This window comes from Engystomops pustulosus, chromosome 8 (assembly GCF_040894005.1).
Source record: "Engystomops pustulosus chromosome 8, aEngPut4.maternal, whole genome shotgun sequence".
Lineage (NCBI taxonomy): Eukaryota > Metazoa > Chordata > Amphibia > Anura > Leptodactylidae > Engystomops > Engystomops pustulosus.
The window spans coordinates 91,057,599-91,076,896 of NC_092418.1; the positions used below are offsets into that span (position 1 = coordinate 91,057,599).

Genomic DNA, 19,298 nt, shown 5'->3' on the forward strand with positions numbered 1-19,298 from the left:
TTGGACCTCGGTTTCTGGGAAGGGTTATGGCCCTTTACAATCATCCCACTGCCAGAGTCAGGGCTAACGGGTTTTTTTCTCAGACAATATGCATAGGAAATGGAACCCGTCAGGGGTGTCCCCTATCACCCCTGCTATACGTGATAGTCATGGAACACCTGGCCACAGCCATTAGGCACAACCCAAACATACATGGGATACAGGTAGGGCAGAGACAATACAAACTTGCCCTTTTTGCGGACGATCTCATGCTGTATGTCACGCAACCAAGAATATCGCTCCCATCCCTTATGAAGGAATTTGAAAAGTATGGTCACCTAAGCAATTTTAAAATCAATTACAACAAATCCGAAATGTTAAATGTATCCTTGACACCCGCAGACACCCAACACATCAAAGAACACTTTCCGTTCTGCTGGCGAGCCACATCCATTAAATACCTAGGCATACAGGTACCAAGCGACTTATCAAAACTTTACACCCTTAATTACCTACCCCTGTTGGAACGCACATTAAAAGATCTGGGGGGATATAGTAGGAAGCAGCTGTCTTGGTTTGGCCGTATCAACGTTATAAAAATGGACATATTGCCTCGGTTCTTATACATCTTCCAGGGCATACCAATCACTCCACCGTCCTCATTTTTTAAGTCCATACGGTCAGCCCTCATCCATTTCATATGGGACTCCTCACGCCCGCGGATCGGTTGGCGATTCATGACCAGGGCTAAATCGGCAGGCGGGGCGAGTGTGCCTGACTTTAAAATGTACCATCAGGCCTCCGTATTGGTACGTTTACTTGACTGGCACTATCACTTGACCACCAAACAATGGGTGCGCTTGGAGCAATACAGCGCTCCAATTCCTATCAAACTGTTGCCGTGGGTATCCCCCCAACACACAGAAATAGAACCCCAAACCCTTTTCTTAGCTCAAACATTGAAAACATGGAATGGTTTCTTCAAACGTAAAATATTGTCTCGTCCATGGGGCCCTCTTACACCACTATTTCGCAATCCAGATTTCCCGCCGGCATTTTCCAAAACAATGTTTTTGGGCCGCTACAGCCATGAAGACCTTCGAATGTGCGATATCCTGGGGGAGGCACGGATTCCCCTGCACAATGAATTCCTGGAGCTAGCGAACTCCGCTAAATTATCATGGTTGGAACTGACCCAGTTGGAATCGTTCCTTAGAAGCCCAGGACCCGAAGCAGCCTTTAATACGCGACCCACTCCCTTTGAGGCCCTATTTCAGTTGGAGTCCCCCCCGGAACACTGTATCTCTCAGATTTATAATCTCCTCTTGAAGGAATCGGACACCACACCCCTGCCCTACGTAGCAGGATGGTCCAGGGAATTAGGTAGCACATTATCCACAGAGGAATGGGGAAAGGCATTTTTGTTTACCCATAAGCTATCGGTGGCCAGTGCAGCACAGGAATGCAATTTTAAGATCCTTACAAGGTGGTATAGAGTGCCAGCCCTACTGCATTCTATCTATCCTGAGGTACAAGACACGTGTTGGAGATGTAACGCGGACAAGGGTGACATGCTCCACATATGGTGGTCATGCAGCGCAATTTCTTCCTTCTGGGACCAGGTCTTTGAAGTATCTTCTGAACTTACAGAGATTCCAAACCCTAAAACTCCTGAGGTGGCCTTACTATCTGTGCTACCGGGAGCTATAGGAAAACAAAAACGTAGCCTCTTGAGATTCGCTCTAATTGCAGCACGATCAGTAATTCCTCGTAAATGGCGCTCGAGCGTAGCTCCCACCATCTCTGACTGGGCACAAGAAATGTTATCCATATACCGTATGGAAGAGGTGGTGGCCGACTCCGCAGGCACATCAGAGCAATTCATAAAGATATGCCAACCCTGGATAGTATTCCGTGAATCTGTGAGATTCCGGGACCTCCTCAATACAGACCAGCAACCGGACCTGCCTTTGTAACACTGCAATTTTCCCCTAAACTGGCTGTCACTTCCTCATATAATTCGTAAAGAAGCCTTAATTCCCCTTCTCATCCCCCCCCCCTCCCAGTTCTTTTAAGACCCTTATTGTTACAGTATGTGTTGTAGCCCTAGCCCCCCTCCCAAGTGTGGATAGTATGATAGTGATTGTCTGAGTACCTCTATATTGTCTCTTCACATGGCTTCATAAGTGAGGTTACATAAACAGGGTCCACGAGTAAGGCCATCCCGACCATAAGTCAATGCCAAGACAATCTTTCATGGAGAACACTCTTCGATTTAGAACGTCAATGGCAGACTATTCCCATGTACATCCTAGTCTTCTGTCTCCAGAACTAAATTGGGAAAGCAGGACTTACACAGGAACACAGTTGACCAGGCTAAAACCCGCGACTCTAGCAGCTGATCACCTCCACTGTTGATCTGATAAAAACTAAGGAGGGACACGCTTATAACTGTAATTGTATCCAATATGTACAATGACTGTAACTTGTATGTGATTGTTATTTATCCCCGACTTGTAACTTAAAGTTCTTCTATTTCAATAAAATGATTGAATATAAATCCCTGCCTCCTTGTACTTAGGGACTGTCTGCTAATATTTAACTACAGACATTTAAAGCTCTATGTACAGATGGGAAATGTGGTGTCGATTTTTCACACAGTGTCTTGTATTACATTCCTGACATGTGACCAGTGGCATCATTGCAGGTCCTTTAGCCTTCTAAGAATAGCAAACTGTACACCATGTATGTGATTACATGAGAACACAGCAGCATCCATGGAGGATGGAGATGAGTAGAAATCCATGGAGGCTGCAGTGACTTCATGTGGTCATATACATACATGGGGTACAGTTTGCTATTATTAAGAGGCTGTAGTACCTGAGATAATGTCACTTCAGCCAACTGACATGAACTGTGACTAGTAGGGAGGCATAAGGCATGGGGAGGATTAAAGATGGGAGGGGCCAGCCAAGCAGGACACGCCCCCTCTGATGCCAGGGAATATAAGATAAAAGGGGATTTATGTGTAAGCAAAACAATTTTTAGCTAAAAGAAGAGAGTCAGTCAGTTAATAGAGCTCTATAGGAACCTGTCACTGGCTCCATAAGTACAAATGTGGTGACAGGTTCCCTTTAAGTCTTTTCAAATTGATTTAACAAAATAAACCATCCCTTTAAGACTTGTTTCTTACTAATGTAGTTATGCATTAATAAATTTTGTGAGATTATTCTGAAATAATAGTTGTTACTATTTTTACATTACTTTTGTGTAAGTTGGTTTAACTCACAATAACTTTCTAAATATTACCTGTGCTATGGGTTCTGAGTTACAATTTATGTCATTTTTACATAGACTGTTAGCATAGGAGCTGAGCCCTAATACGATGTGCCCTTTAATGTGGTGTATTGAAACATTTACTCATTTAAAGCCCTGGGCAAATTAAAGCAATGTTTTTTCATGTCTGATTAGTTTAAAAAAAATATAACCTGCCAAATTTGTGGTCACATCTATTTCCTTCATCTACTAAAGACATGCTGTATAGTAAACAGCTGTACCTATATCTACACTGTAGGTACCCAAATACTGGAAAATAATTAAAGGTAGATAGATTGCAATGTCATGGACGATTAAGTCACAACTAATTTAATTAATTTAAATTGAAAATAAAGAAACTTGGAAAAATACTTTACAAAAAAAATCCTGTGCAGACATATCTGTTTCTATAGTAACAGACTACAAACAAACCCAGTGTTTATACTCGGAAATTACTTACTAAAATTGTGTGAAGAGATAAGTGGGGATAGTCTGAAGGGAATATAGGAGGATCTGTCTGATGCAGACATAAAGCATGATAAACCAGTTACACTAACTCAAAGTGACCACGGTAATCTTCTTATATTTGTTATGCATAGCTGCCTTCCTTCTAAAATCAGCTTTTAAAATGATGTTAATGAGCCTGAAGGGCTCTAGGGGGCATTACCAGAGCCACTGCAGCTTCACAGCTGTTACACTGTGCAGGAGCACCATTCCACTGTGTGAGATTATAGCAGCGGAGGGCTGGGGGAAGTGCAGCGGGAGCAAAGGGGATGGTGATACAGCCTGTAAAGCTGCAGCATGGAGGGGCTCTGGTACTCCCCCCAGAGCCCTTGTTGCTCATTAGCATCAATTGAAAAGTTGACTTAAAAGGCAGAAGGCCATGGATAACAAATATAAGATTACCACAGTCACAGTGCCTATGTCTATGAGTAAGTGGACCTGGTTTCTTATGCTTGATTTTCGGGGTCGATTGGGAACCTGTTACCAGATTTTCACTAATTAACCTAATGACAGATTTTCATAACAATATACTATTGACCACATAGTTTTTAGCTAAAAAAATTAATATTTGCTTAACCCCAGAAAACTTACTTTATAAGCCTACTAACGCCCTGCCAGAAGGAACATTGAGTCACACAGGGCGTTTGTTATTCATCTCTCTCGTTCCCCTCCCATCAGCTGCAAGTCAATGACACATACATTGACTTGCATGAATAACACAAGACCCTTGTGGCTTGCTGCTCCTTCCGGCAGGATGCCAGGTAGGATTACAAAGTTCATTTTCTGGGGTAAGGTAGTATGCATTTTTTTTTTAGCTAAAAATGGTGTGTGCAATAATTAGCATAGTGCTATGGGCTCCTGTTCTTAGGTTTATAAGTGAAAATCTGGGTACAAAACTTGAACATGTTAATTCTAAGACACATTGAAATACAAAACAATAACCTTGGTCATATTTTACCAGTGAACATGAAGAAGAAAATAATTAAAATGTTCTTTTGGCCTTGGAAATAATTACAGTTACTTTTACTGCTTAATCTACATGGTGTTTTTTGTCCACTCAGTTCCTCCATAAGCTCAAAGTACATAGTTTTGTGTGAGCTCATGTAAGAGTGACACAATGCATTATAAGCAGGTAGGTCATGCGCCTGACACCAAGATGTAGATAAACTGCAGTCTGTTCCCAAAGCTACAGGCAGAACAATGGAAGCGAATAGGGATAAAAACATATTGAAGGTAAATTTATAAAAAGTATTTAGAAATTCTTGCATTTGTTGCTCACAGCAACCAATCGGAGCACAGCATTCATTTGCAGAATACACAAAAAGTATGTGGGTCACGTGATCCGCTGGCAGGTGCTTTAGGGACCATTAGGGGGAAATGAACACAGTACTGAAATCTCTATTGTTGCATTTTTAAATATGTCAACTTTTGAATGAACAAAAATGTGTTTGTGTACAACATTTTTTGTATTCATTTAATTGTGACGCTCATAAATATTTGGTTACATTTTTTTCCATTTCATTGTGGCTAAGTGTCAAAAAAAACCCAACATGGTGGCACTCGTTTCTAAGGATCATATTGTACTACTATGGGTTGTTACAATGACAATACTTCTGATTATAGTTACTTTATTAAACAAACTGTAACTGATACTTAGAATTCCCTTATTCCCATTTATCCTTTTGTATTCCATTTACAATAAAGTTTTTTTTTTAAATTATTAAATAGACTATTCTAAGTGTCCCAGGATTTCAACTACACTCACAGTTCTGTCCTTTACCCAGCCCATAACTAAAAAAAAAAAAATAGAGCCCTTGTGTCCTTTAGGATTCTTCCATACAGTTTGTGTCTGAATTGTATACAAATGCTATAGACTAAGGGTGCCATAGACGACTATGGGGGACGTATATACAGCCGAAAATTTGTGCCTGTATATATGTCCCCATACGTTCCTGTGAATGTAGCTTTATGGATAGCTTATCCAATCTTATTTCTTTACTTTCAGGATTCAAAATGGCTACTTGCATTTTCACAAGTTGATTAATTCATAAACACAGAGTTTTAAACCAGAATGAGGCAAAAAAAACCCTATCTTGATTGTATTTTACAGATGTTAAAGCTCAGCTATTTAGTTTTAAAGAATAAAAAAAATTAATGAATTATATACTTTTTACAAAGTGGTAGTCCCATCCTAAAGGATAACAAAAATTATAACGGAGGCATCTTTGACATAATGCATGGAGCAGCGGGTTGTACATAAGTTTTTCCATTTTCCACATATTTTTTGGACAGACCCTACCTCTGGTGAATAAAATCAGTAGTTTTTCTTTACTACATACTGCACAAGAAGCTCTGCTTTCTCAATAACTCCTGTGGAAAAAAAATTTGATCTGCTTTCACAACCAAATATGTATTTTTAATCCAAAACAGGAAGGGGGAGGGACTTTTCAAAACTGTGAAAAAAAAGTTTGTCTCTTGGATGAGGAAATTGACATATCAGAACTTCAGCAACGCTATCCAAAATGTTAATTTCGTCACCTGCCAGTAAGAATGAGGCTATTTTCAATCAAGGTTTTGCTGTTTAGACTTTTGCTTTTGCAATGGTGATCATGGCAGAACCATAGATTACATCAATGGCTAGGTCAAAGTCAGCAAAAAAAGAAAAACATCACAACAAAAATGCACAACACAAGCAAAATATCTGTCTATTGGCAGGGTGGGGTGTAGAGGTGACAATCACACCCAAGCCTTGGCGCCTGATGGTGACTAAAGGTGTGGCAAATTTATAAAAAAAAGACTAGCAGCTTTAAATTAGACCTCTTACATCTGTTAATATGTCTGCTCTATGGGACACTGAATTTCTTCTACATAAGATGTAATGGAACAAAAACCTCATGAAATGTTTTCCCTTTTTATGCCAAGAACATGATTAAACTTATGTTTTATTTTTGTCACATATGGAAAGCTGTGGTAATCTCAAAAGAGGATGTATAAATTACTATGCAAAAATAAGTAATTCTCTAATTTACTCTAATTAGATATACCCAGGTAGTAGAGGTTTTACCTTGTCCCCCCAAGCTACTCTCCTTTTGTCATGCTTTCTGGTAACTATGGGAAACCGTATAGATTGGCTGGAGAAGAGAGGAGGCTTGTTGGGAGGGGCAGTAGTAGAAGAGTAACTCATCACATACTTCAGGTCACCCAATTACAAACATGTTGTTCTGATGCATGTGAAAGGCCTTAGAACCTTGAGTGATGTCACATGCATGTAACTCATCACATGCTTCAGGTTGTCCAATTACAAACATGCTGTCCTGATACATATGAATGCCCTTTGGTGCTCTGGCCTCACTGCCCTTAGCTGATGTCACAACAGGAAGTGTCCCCACTTCAGTAATAGCTAAAAATGATTTTATGAGAAGGGATGATAGATATATGAGGCTATATATCACGATAGGAAGACGCCAGAAGCATGATATAGGTAGAAAGGGCTTCTTTCTCCACCTACTAAGCTCCTCTCAGGATCTACTCCTAATATTGAATTTACTCAAAGTTCTGCTAAATTTGCCAGCAAGAGGGACAGAATATCTCTGTAGCCGTTCTATGCAGAGTTAAAGAGAACCCGTCATGCAAAATAACCCCCCTAAACTAAATATATTTTCATAAACTGCCATTAGAGAGCATTGCCTCTATCCCTTCATTGTCCTTCTACATGCCTGTAAACCTAAGCAATGAGGTCCTAAAGCTGTATGCAAATGACCTGTGAAATGTCCAATGAAGCATTAGCATATTCAAGCTGTCCACTCTATTCATGAGTGGGAGGCACAGCCACACCCCCAGTGCATGACTGACAGCCTGTATAATGATGTGAGGCTGTATAATGATGTGCTTCCTGGTGCTGGTGGCCACGCCCCCTGCAGCCTGTGTGTGTGTACAGGAGAGATACAGCAGCTCCAGGCAGCCATATTACAGCAGAACATGTCAGATTCATGTGTAGCTGATGTCTGTGTCTCTCACCTGTATATTAGGAGGATGCAGCATGTCAGCAGATACAGCACTCACACTAGCAATGCTTTACTATACATTACACACAGACATGAGCAGGGGGTGGAGAGGGGAGGGGTAACAGGGGTGACATCACTGCCTGTGACCATGTGACCAGCCTCAGTTACATGATAAAGAATAGATGATTTTACAATGAATAATGTATGAAATAAATAGATAAAGGCTGGGATGGGATCCATGTGAGCTGCTCCAACAGGTAGAGGTGACAGGACAAGTGACACAGACCTGATGACAGGTGTCCTTTAAGGGGAGTGCCATGAGTCACAGCAGCTAGATCTCCACCCAACAGCTTAAAGAGAACAGCAAACTAGACTTACACAGCAAGAAAGTTAAGTTTACAAGTTGATAAAAGTAAAGCGCATGTACATCAGTTTCAGTGTTTTCATCCCATGACAGTCAAATTTTCAGGAAAGGAGCACTGCACAGTCAAAGGCTTTACTAGCATTGCATGGCTAAACCTTTAACTGCCTATAATTATGTTTTGGACACATTTGATATATCTATTTATAAAATCACCAACCCTTTGAGTGTAAAATTCACTTTGTTGATCATTTAGTTTATTTGAAAATGTGCCATTATTCTTATTTCTGTAATTACATTGCGTGTAGAGCTCGGAAAGTATGAAGTGAAGGCATCATGATGGCATCATGGCAGCATGGTGGCTTAGTGGTTAGCATTATAGCCTTGCAGCACTGGGGACCTGGGTTCAAGTCTCAGGGTCAACATCTGCAAAGAGTTTGTATGTTCTCTCCGTGTTTGTGTGGGTTTCCTCCGGGTCCTCTGGTTTCCTCCCACACTCCAAGACATACTGATAGGTTGATTAGATTGTGAGCCCCATTGGGGACAGGGACCGATTTGGCAAACTCTGTGCAGCGCTGTGTAATCTGTGTGTGCTATATAAATAAAGAATTATTATTATGGCATACATGAAATAACAGGAAACATCAGATTGGCCAAATTCTCAATCCAATATTATTTATTTATTACATTGAGTTCATGGGGCTTCTTTTTTTGTATGTAATGTTTTTGTTTCATATAGATGGCTAGTTGGTGACACAATCAAGGGAGAAAATGTTCATGTCTGATCCATGCAGAGAATCCTAAATATTTAAAAACTGTTGGAACAGAGTAATGGGGGCTTTCAGCAGTGGGGGTAATTGGCCAATCTCTTAGAAAACAAAGCGAAACTAAATAAAAGTTTTTGTTATTGTCCTTTTTTTTTGTCTTACTTCGCCATACTATTTTTTATTATTTTTTTGCCTTGTCATTACCATTGCTATAGTCAATCACTTTGGTGATGTAACAAGTGCTCAGCAAGTTTAAGGGCTAAATGTATACAATTATGACTTCAAGTGCTCGTAATGGCTGCAACCACTCATGTTAGTCACTCTTTAATATTCCCACTGTAAGATGTAATTGCATTAACAAAATATAAAAAATAAAATAAAAATCTGAATTTGAAAAAAAAAAAGGAAAGGAAAAAAACGCGAAATTCTTTTTAGACTGTGAAGGTTGCTGAAGTAACAGACTTACATTCACAGGCATTTTTTGATTTACAAATGGCACATAAATCATTCTGTTTTCTTCACAATGAAGTTAAACTTATCTTGTGTTCCTTTTGTCAAAAGCAAAATGTGAAGGATTGTTATGAACGATAATTTATAGTGTTGCATGTTCCAGTACAGTGAAAAGCTCAGTAATTGTAATTTACAGAAACTGTCATTCTACATTATGAAAGTTGACAGTAAAATGATTTATTTTCTAGTTTGGCTTATTGTCTAAAATTAACTAAATCTTAAGAAAAAAAAAACATTTTAATCATTTAAAAATTATTTTATTATTCCAAAACATACAGTATATTAAAGTTTGTGAATACAAAAAAAAAAAAAAAATCTATAAAACTAGGATCAACAAACTTTAACTTCCCTTGATGTTGGGGAACATTAACCTAATCTTCAATTGAATTCCATGGAAATGTCCCTTATTACCATAATTCCTTTTTTGTAATTATTAAATGTTTATAGAATTTAAGTCATTTCTCTTTATCTGAACACAATTTTGTAAAATTGTGTTTTTTTTTAATGAAATTATAAAATAAGCCAAAGTTTAATCCACTGCCTTTTACTTTTACCATTGTTTAATTAAACTGATAATTGTTAATGAAACATTGTACAAATGATGTAGAAAATTGTATTGCATCTAAATTAAACTTAATGCGTAAAATTAAAAAAATTTAAAAAATAAATAAAAATTTACCCTATCGACCTGCAGAATAATAATTTAATTGCACTCATTTTACTTAGAACATAATTGCCATTTTTTTGTGGGTTTTTCTCCCTTCCAACAATAGAAGTTTAAAAAAAATCCAAAAAACGAAATTGTTTTATGCACAAAGAGCGAGCGTGCATTAGTTATCTCTTGGGTTTGATGGGTTAATATTAATGTAGTGCTCCCATTTTGTTGTTTGGTGTTTTTTTTTCCCCCCTTCCCTTCAGATACGGAATACATTACAGAGATTGCTGAGTTATGGTATCAGAATATTCATCAGATGCGATCGGAATATAAAAAGAGGGCCAATTACCATCTAAGCATGCCAGACAATGACACAAAACAAATGGCACCCGTCTGCTGAAATGTAAATGAGCACCAGTTTGGATACAGTTGTTTTCGGTGCTCCACTGTCCCCCCCCCCACCCTCCATTAATATTTAGACTATTTGAGCAAATTCGCTGCAGACTCATATTAAGAACCCAATGTCATCTGCAATTACATTCCTTATCCTTTCCTTAATGATCTATCATTTATTTCTGTTAACGGGTTTCATTAATGCAGTGAATATGCAAAATTTATTTCCCTAGACCAAGATTTATCAGAGATCAGAAATATATATTAAAAAAAAAAAAAAAAAAAAAAGAAGAATAGGGCTTTAGCAGCTCCTATTCACCTGGGTGTTGGCGTAGTGTGTGGGTCCCTTTTTTTTTGTCAAGTCGTACACATACATACAAAAAAAAAGGGAACAAAGGTCAGCACCCAGCCGCCACTTGAATGTGAGATTTTTCTTTTTATTCCTCTTGATGTATAGCAGGCTCTGTGTTATTAGTCTTAATGATAGAAAATTGTAGTGTTGATACAAATTTTTTTTTCAAAGTAGTAGGCGGGAGTTCCATTTGTTAGTAAGTTTTTTCTGTGACTAAAAGCCACGGACAGTACATTTATGTAGCGGTAAAAGGCCTACAAGCTCTTTCCATAGCAGAGCTAATTATTCCTACTGTGACCTTACTGATCTGCTCTGTTCCGAGAACATCTCATCTGCGCGCCTGTTCCTCTGTGTAGATGGTGTCAGGGAATATGAAAAAACCCTATAATGAAACCATTTTCATGAAGGAGAAAGGGCTACAGGAGTTGCACTTGCTACAAAGAGGCTCAATTATATGAGTAATTGTGATAATTTTCTACATTCATATCCTTCAATGGGGGGAGAGAAAAAAAAAGAAAAAAAAAGAAAAAAGAAAAGGGAAAAAAAAAAAAAAAGCCATAAGAGAAAATTACTTTAACAAGAAAGTGCAGAGTAAAAAAAAAAGGAGGGATAGACAAAATGAAAAGAAAAAAAAAATAATAATGAAAAAGTGAAAAAAAAAATGTAGAAGGAGGAATAGGAAGAAAGAGGGAACAACAGATATGCTGAAAGGCTCATGTGCAGCTGGGTTGCACAATTAAATTGAATTTTTTTTTTCCCCTGCAGTTGATGAATGTGACTACCGCAAATGTGCCTGTGTAGTTAGCTATCATTTGTTGTTCCGTGACAGGAAAAGGATAATTACCTCTCAGAAAGAATCAAAGGCTGACATGCCCTTTAGACACAGCTATGAATGCAGAGCTCCATACAATGCCTGAATAAGAATTTCCTACTCTCTGGCCCTTTCCACATAAGAATACATTTTGTTAAAATGCAAGAACACCACCAGCAAATTTGTTTGAACCCTAGGTGTTCGAAAATACGAGGTGCACCTATCGACTCATCCCTTTTGCAAAAATAAAGCCGCATTCTGAATTCCATTCCATTATATTCATGGATAGTAAGATAGTGAGATATGCATTAAATTTCTCTTCCCAGTAGGGGTCTGATTCAACATTTCCTATAAAAGAAGAAAAAGACACTATCCGTTTTTTTTTTTCTGCAGATGATAGTTAGCCTATAATTTAAAACTGTCAAAAACACAATTTCGTGCAAAGTCTACAATAAAAGCTTCCGAGATATAACCCAAAGAGGTTTTTGCTAAAGTTAGATTCGGAATCAGTTACAACATTTCTATAGCAATAAATACATATAAATGATACATTGATGGCTTTTTTTTTTCACCTCTTATTTTTTTTTTCTTCTCATCAAATGCCATAGGAATATCTGGGCTTCAAAGTCTGTGTTAATTATAGAAGGCTTCGTGGTTAAAAAAAAAAAAAAAAGAAGAGGTTCACTTTACATTGATGAAGTGTGACATACAAAAAAAGAATAAAAAAGGAAAAAAAGAAAAGTAATAAAATATTCTATTTAAATGATTTTGGGGACATATATTGAATACAGACAGAATACAGGTTCCATAGGTTTGTTCTTACGTTGAATTTGTATACAAGTCGAAACGGTATATTTTATCATTAGTATATATATTTTTTGCCCAGTGACAATTGGAGTTTCAAAATTTTCTGCTGTAATGGGTCCAAGGATCATCAATAAAGCTTCATAACAGACACCTTACAGCTGATCATTACAGTCTGAGACTAAAGTAACATTCAAAGAGCTTCACCAGAGGTCACAGGGGGCGTCTTTTACTAGGGGTAGTCTGTAAGTCGGGTGTCCTTAAGTAGGGGACCGCCTGTATCAGTCAGTTTTGAGTTATGTGTTGGAACATATCCAGGTCTATCCTTTCATCCATGTGGTACTGTGCCCCGAAAAGACTCTTCTATGTAAATGTAACTGTTTTTAATATTGTTTGTCCGATCAGTATATTTTTTGTATATATATGGTTCATTAATAAAGATTTGGCTTTATGCTACGTGACACACGGTTTTTGTGTTTTTCTTTTCTATGTAAATAAACAATATTGAAAAATCCCCTCTTTAAAGACTTACATTTCGTACCCCTGACCCATATGCATATTTGTTTATGGTGTGGGCCAGCCTCTATGCGTATTTTACATCATTCCGATCCATGCTCTGTACATGTAGGGTTATTTCTGCACAGTAATATTGTGTTGTATTATTACTACTTTTATTATGTATTGCACTGTATACAGTGTTTTTACTCACTGTAGACAAATTCTGTCTTTTTGCTATTTCAATACAGTCTGGAATCGGGTCTAAATGGTATTTTCTACACATCATTGTCTCCCTATGCAGTTATCTTTACTGACCCACAGGTAATTCACTTTTACAAAAAATCTTCCTTGCCCACAGCACAGCAGTGCGAGTGCAGTCTTTCACACACTGGTATCAGGCAAATGATGGTTTTGAATCATAAAACATGTCATCAGCTTTCTAGCAGACTACCAATAACCTCTGTCCCACTTGCCAGCCTTCCCATCGCTTGTCACTACATTCTGCTGGTCACCTGATTGTGTTTCCGATTACAGAGAAGGGAGCTCCTGGCCTGCAGGCGGCTATCGCTTCATCTCTGCATCGCTTGGCGGTCTTCACTAACTTCTTCCCGTTTTCATCCACGTTCCCAACCAGAAATGTTTCAGAGGTGTCCCCATGGTATCCGCCACTATACACCTGATGGAAACGAGAGAGTGGAGCAAATGTTAAAAATGTCTATTTTTTCTTTTTTTAATGTTTTTTTTTTATATGTACCGGTAGATTCCGGTATACTCCAATACTACGTAACGGGTATCGGCATGAATGTTGATTACATAGATCAGGGAATATAAAACAAGAAGGTTACTTTGACTTAAAGAGTTCTCTTCTCAATGTTACAAATACTTTCCGCCATCCTAAAATCATTAGAATAACAGTTTGCAGATGGGTCAGTGAATTTTAGTTACCCAGCACCCCCCCCTCAACATAATCCCCTTCACCCTATAAATTCCATAACAATCCCACTGCAGACATGATACGCTTCTTTGTGTCTGTAATTACATCCCATTATGGATATACCTAGTCATGCAAATGAAGCAAAAATGTAAATGCTTCCTTTAGTGTTAGAGCAGTCAGATTCGTATTTTTAAGAAAAGCAAGGGCATGAAAGAGAAAATGCTGTAGAGTAGCAAAATTATCTACAGAATTAGAAGATTACAATAACTTCTTCCGTTCACATTGGGTTTTTCCAGCTGATCAAAAAGTGTCAGTACCTTAAAAAAAAAAAAAAAAAGAGACAAAAAAGGACTTAAAATCTATGTTTGGCCGGCTACAGAAAGGTTGGCATGTCCAAAACTGGCATCGAAAAGGTTGAATTCCGACTCTGAATCGTAAGCATCTTAACTGCTCAAAATCGGCTGTATAAATCCTATCCACTATGGTCCACAGTGCTTACCCCACAGTAAGCCTGACTACTTGATCCCCAGGTTTCCTATGGTTTCAGTGGCAATCAGGTTTTTTGGAAATACTATAAAAGTCAACGGGAAGCTAAAAAAATTGTTAGCATCCAGAGCAATAATAAAAATATCTAAATGTAGTATGAAAATTCTCAACCAAAATCGGCTCCAAAAACACACAGATTCGGAACCTGCATGTGAAAATCGGTCAAGTGCCGTCTGTTACTGCTATATCGAAAGCAATTTAACACTTCCAACATCTTGTATGATCAAATCAAAATATACTTTCAATAACATTTTACAAATGGATAGTATAGATCAGGGTCAGCAACCTTTTTGCTGTTAGAGCCATAAACGCCACATATTTTAAAATCTAATTAAGTGAGAGCCATACACTAAGCACCTGCCCCCACTAAATAGGTAGCCACAGCACATGCCCCCAGTAGATAGGTAGCCCCAGCATATGCGTCCCAGTAGATATGTAGCCTGAGTACATGCCCCCCCAGTAAATATGTAGCCCCAGCACATGCCCCCTGTAGAAATGTAGCCTCAGCACCCCCCCCCCTCATTAGATAGGTAGCCACAGCACATGCCTCCCAGTAGACTGGTACGTCCAGCACATTCATCCAGCAAATAAGTAGCCACAGCACATGCCCCCAATAGGTAGGTAGCCACAGCATATGCTCCCCAATATCTAGGTGGCCACAGCACATGGTCCCCAGTAGATAGCCCCAGTACATGCTCCCACTATGTCACAGCAAAAAAAAAAATACTCACCTACCTGCATTCCTTGCAGCCAGCTCCTTGTCGCTCCCTCTCTCTCTATGACCCACCGCTGTAATTGCTTAATACACTTTATTAAAAAAATATGTTCCTGTCTTATCTATTTTCCTATGCCTTTCACAAACCTTTAAGCAGTTTGTGTAAATCAGCTTTCTGTCCTGTCCAACAGCTGAGAGATAAAATATCTGATAAAGTGTCTAATGACTTAACTCTTTACAGAAGGCCCCTGTAAAGTCTAGTCTTTACAGCTGAATCAAAAGTGAAATTTTTTTCTAGGTATGGAAACAGTTAAATATTAACCTCCTTATCTGTTCGAGGGCTTTAAGATACACTGCTCACTGCAGGAGAAAGAGCAGAACCAAGACACAGAGAAGCAGTTTAATTTAGTGAAGTATATTGCAAAGTTTACTAATATCACTTTCCCTATTAATTTCTAAAATAAATGTTTAGTTACACTTCAAGAGCTACACTTTTTAGAGTCCTAGCTTTTTTTCCCAGAGCACCAATATATTTTACGTAATAAGGATTCCCCAAAAATGAATACTACTTGTAAGCAATATGACTGTGAAAACTTTAGATTTTCATGGCTGAGTTTATTCCTTGAAACAACACAGACTTGTGACCATAAACTTAGTTTACTGATTCTACTTCATGCAATAAAACCCAATGTAATTTGTCTCTCTCTGATTTGTGGGAAAAACATCATGAAACCCAATTTGCAGTGAATTTCGGGGATACAGGTAAATAACAGCCGTCATTCCCTAGAAATAAATTCAACAAACAGTCAAAATGTCTGGTTTCATTTCCAGTTATTGTCCTTAATAATGTCATATAATTAGTGCTCCTATTTATTTATTTCCAGGTCACATGATGTATCATGGGTCTAAACCAATGGATGATGATATCCTTTAATCCTTTTCACCACCCCAATATTAAATCTAACATACCAGAATGTAGGGGCTTGCACACTGATTCAGGGGCAATTTTAAACCAGTGGTTTATGAGATTTTTATTTTTGATATGGAACACAAAACTCTAAACATTTGTAGATTCTTTTTTGGTTCAAAGTTGTGTTTTGGTGATATATTCCATTTAATTAATACTTGAGCGTTACTGGATCTGAGCAATAATGCAACTTAAATGAAATTTACCATCAAAATCAAGCATGATAAACCAGGGGCACTTTCTATTTATATAGATCCAGGCACCATGATTGTGGTAATCTTCTTATATGTGTTATCCATGGCCGCCTTCCTTTTAAAATTATGCAAATGAGCCTTAAATGGGGGTGTTACGAGAGCCTCTTCAGGCTGTACCTTCACAGGCTACTACACTGTCTCCCTCTGTTCCCTCAAAACTTCACCAACACCCCTGCTGTTAATCTCGTGGCAGCAGAGCAAGTTTCAGAACACAATGGGGTGGTGGGTGATTGGGAAACTGCTCAGTGCACACTGTTACAGCCTTTGAAGCAGCTAACAGCCCCAGGAACCATTCATGATCATTAGCAGAATTAAAAAAAAATATTTTAGAAGGAAGGAGGACATGGTAATAAATATAAGGATATTACCACAGTCACAGTGCCTGGATCTATGAGTAAGTGTCCCTGGTTTATCATGATGGATTTTGATGGTGGATTTCCTTAAAAGTTTAACAACTTTGAGACCCCACCTGAGAGTCTGTTTAAGCACCAACCTTACAAATGTATTTAGTACGGGCCACATGACGGGTATATTTCCAGTAGTGAAAACTTCTCTGGTACTGGTACTTCCAGCTTCATGATTATATATGATGCTAGAAGTCCTGGACATAAAGTGAAGAAACCCTGAGTCGGCATGAAGTAGTGGTGTATTCATTGATGATTTTATTGAAAGCTTTAAATCTTTTACATTGTGAGTATAAAGATATATTTGATATACTAACTGGTCTGTATTATGAGCGGTCCGTGAATTTTTCCATGTATGAGCATTAGAATTTCATGGCTTCAGAGCTCATTGGTAGATGATAAAAATGCACATAGATCCAAATGAACTGCGTCTGATCACAGAAACATTCAGTGACTGGAACTGGACTCTTCAGGAACTGGACTCTTTATGATTTCAACTGTCATGTCTGACTTTCTTTCTGATTCAGGGTAAAATATGATGATCGGTAGGAAATTTTTTTACTATTACTACATTGTGGAATAGATGTGTAATTTATCCAGGGGATATTCCATTCCACAAACTTTAAAATCTGTACAAAATTTAAAGTTTTATGCTGTTATTTGATGACATTATGAAGGGACAGCAAATTTGTCTTTGGATTGCAAAAGTGAAACTCAGCACTGGTATCCGTAGCAAATAAATAATATGATGGTAAAACCACATTAGAAATCCGTTTCCAGTGCAGATTGTTTCAGCAACCCTTGTACAGGATTTACAAAGATCTCATACACTACACTGAAGATTTTCTGAAAGGATATTCCAAAGTATGTACAGTGTGCCGGCGGCCTAATGGTGTGAAGAGGTGGATCCCTTACTTAAAAGGGCTGGTCATCTAAAATTCAACCGGGTCAGGTTATGTATACAGTAATGACTACACGTTCCCCTACATCCACTGGAAGCCATCAGGACACAGGACATCACAGGAAGTCCCAAATTCTGCTGCCTGTGGCTCCTGGAGGTGAAAACATAATTTTAACAAGGTAAGTATATTGTAGATGACCCTACTAGAGTCTAATTGTTTACAACATATTTGGCTCACAGGCCTTATTACATTTAAGACATTCATGAATTATTAGAATACCTTATCCAAAACATAACAGTGAGATATCACCCTTTGCACTATCCTTACAATCATGCTGTTAAGAGATATGTTACCATCCCCTGATGAAATAACTTCCCGACACATTTAAAGGGGTATTCCCATCTGGACATTTCTTCAATTGGATGTTATTAAAAAAATGTTCCTGTGTGAAGATAATTTCTCATTAATGTAGCCATGTTGTCCCTTAGAAATGGGATGGCTTCCTCGGATACGACCACCTCACAATTTGGCAGTGGTGGCCAGACATGCGCTATTGAGTCCTGTCTGACCACCAGGATTCAGCGATCATTACCACAGGACGGCTGTAGGATTATACAGTAACTCCCAAACATTTCATATGCAAAAAACTTTTGTTTCTTTCTGCATTCCCTCCAGCAGAGCTGGTCGTATCCAAGGACACAGTCTAGTTTCTAAGGGACTATATGACTACATTTATGAGAAATTATCTTCAAATAGGTAAAAAAATTTTTAATAACATCCAATTGAAAAAAGTGTGTATATATGACAGATTAATGAAACGGAATGTGAATGCCCAGATGAGAATACCCCTTTCAGTCTTTTGTCCTCTTTAACTGTGGATTGAACTCTTCCCCCCTTCTTATTGCTCATGAAGTAGGGCAAAATTATTTCCACCCCCTGCCTCCCTTTCTCACTCTATTCCACTCCCCATCCTGACAAGATCCCCTTCAATTGTTCCAGTAGATACCATTGGGTAAATGGCTACATCAAAGCTTCTCTCTCTTCCCTGGTGAAATGGCGTTCAAAAGAGCACTTCCACTTCTTAAACAGTTTGGCTATGAGCGCAGACTTCCTGTGTTCTGCTACAAGCCTTTCCAAGTGGCAACACCATGTGTTGTGTCGGTATACAGGGCTCCAGGCATTGTCTCAGGAGACACCGCTTGGCCACCAGGAACAGGGCATGGAATAGTTTTGGGATCCCCAATTTGCTGACACCTCCTCTCGGTCTCTCTGAGCGTCATGGTGAAAAAGATAAGTGAGCAGGTGCAATGGTACCCCTCTTTCCCACATTCTCTCTCCCATTCCTCTTATTTCCGCTCATTACCTCTGGGATTGTGGGCACTCCCATAGCCGTGGAGCAAATTAGTTAAGATTCTTATCTTATATTTACCCTGTTAAAGTTTTGGTAAAATATGGAAGTATGATCCATGGAAAAAAATGGACTAGCAAATGGGCACATAGACAATAAAGGGTCAATGATCCATGAAAATCCCAATGGGCAAAATGTATTAATATGCCTGTCTTAAAGGAAATCTACCACCACGATGAAGGATTGTAAACCAAGTACACCGACATACTGGTGTG

At 38.5% G+C, this 19,298-nt stretch overlaps 1 protein-coding gene and 1 long non-coding RNA gene across 7 annotated transcripts in view; one reads left to right on the plus strand and one right to left on the minus strand.

Annotated features, from left to right (window-relative positions):
- The window catches only part of LOC140075617 (uncharacterized), a 67,559-nt gene that overhangs the window by 42,401 nt on the left and 5,860 nt on the right, over nucleotides 1-19,298 (plus strand). The window lies entirely within an intron of this gene.
- The window catches only part of METAP1D (methionyl aminopeptidase type 1D, mitochondrial), a 130,908-nt gene that overhangs the window by 28,360 nt on the left and 83,250 nt on the right, over nucleotides 1-19,298 (minus strand). For all 6 annotated transcript variants that reach the window (XM_072121728.1, XM_072121730.1, XM_072121729.1 and 3 more), the window contains one exon: nucleotides 13,466-13,629. In XM_072121728.1, coding sequence (XP_071977829.1) covers nucleotides 13,466-13,629 — 164 coding nt within the window. The remainder of the gene's footprint in view (nucleotides 1-13,465; nucleotides 13,630-19,298) is intronic.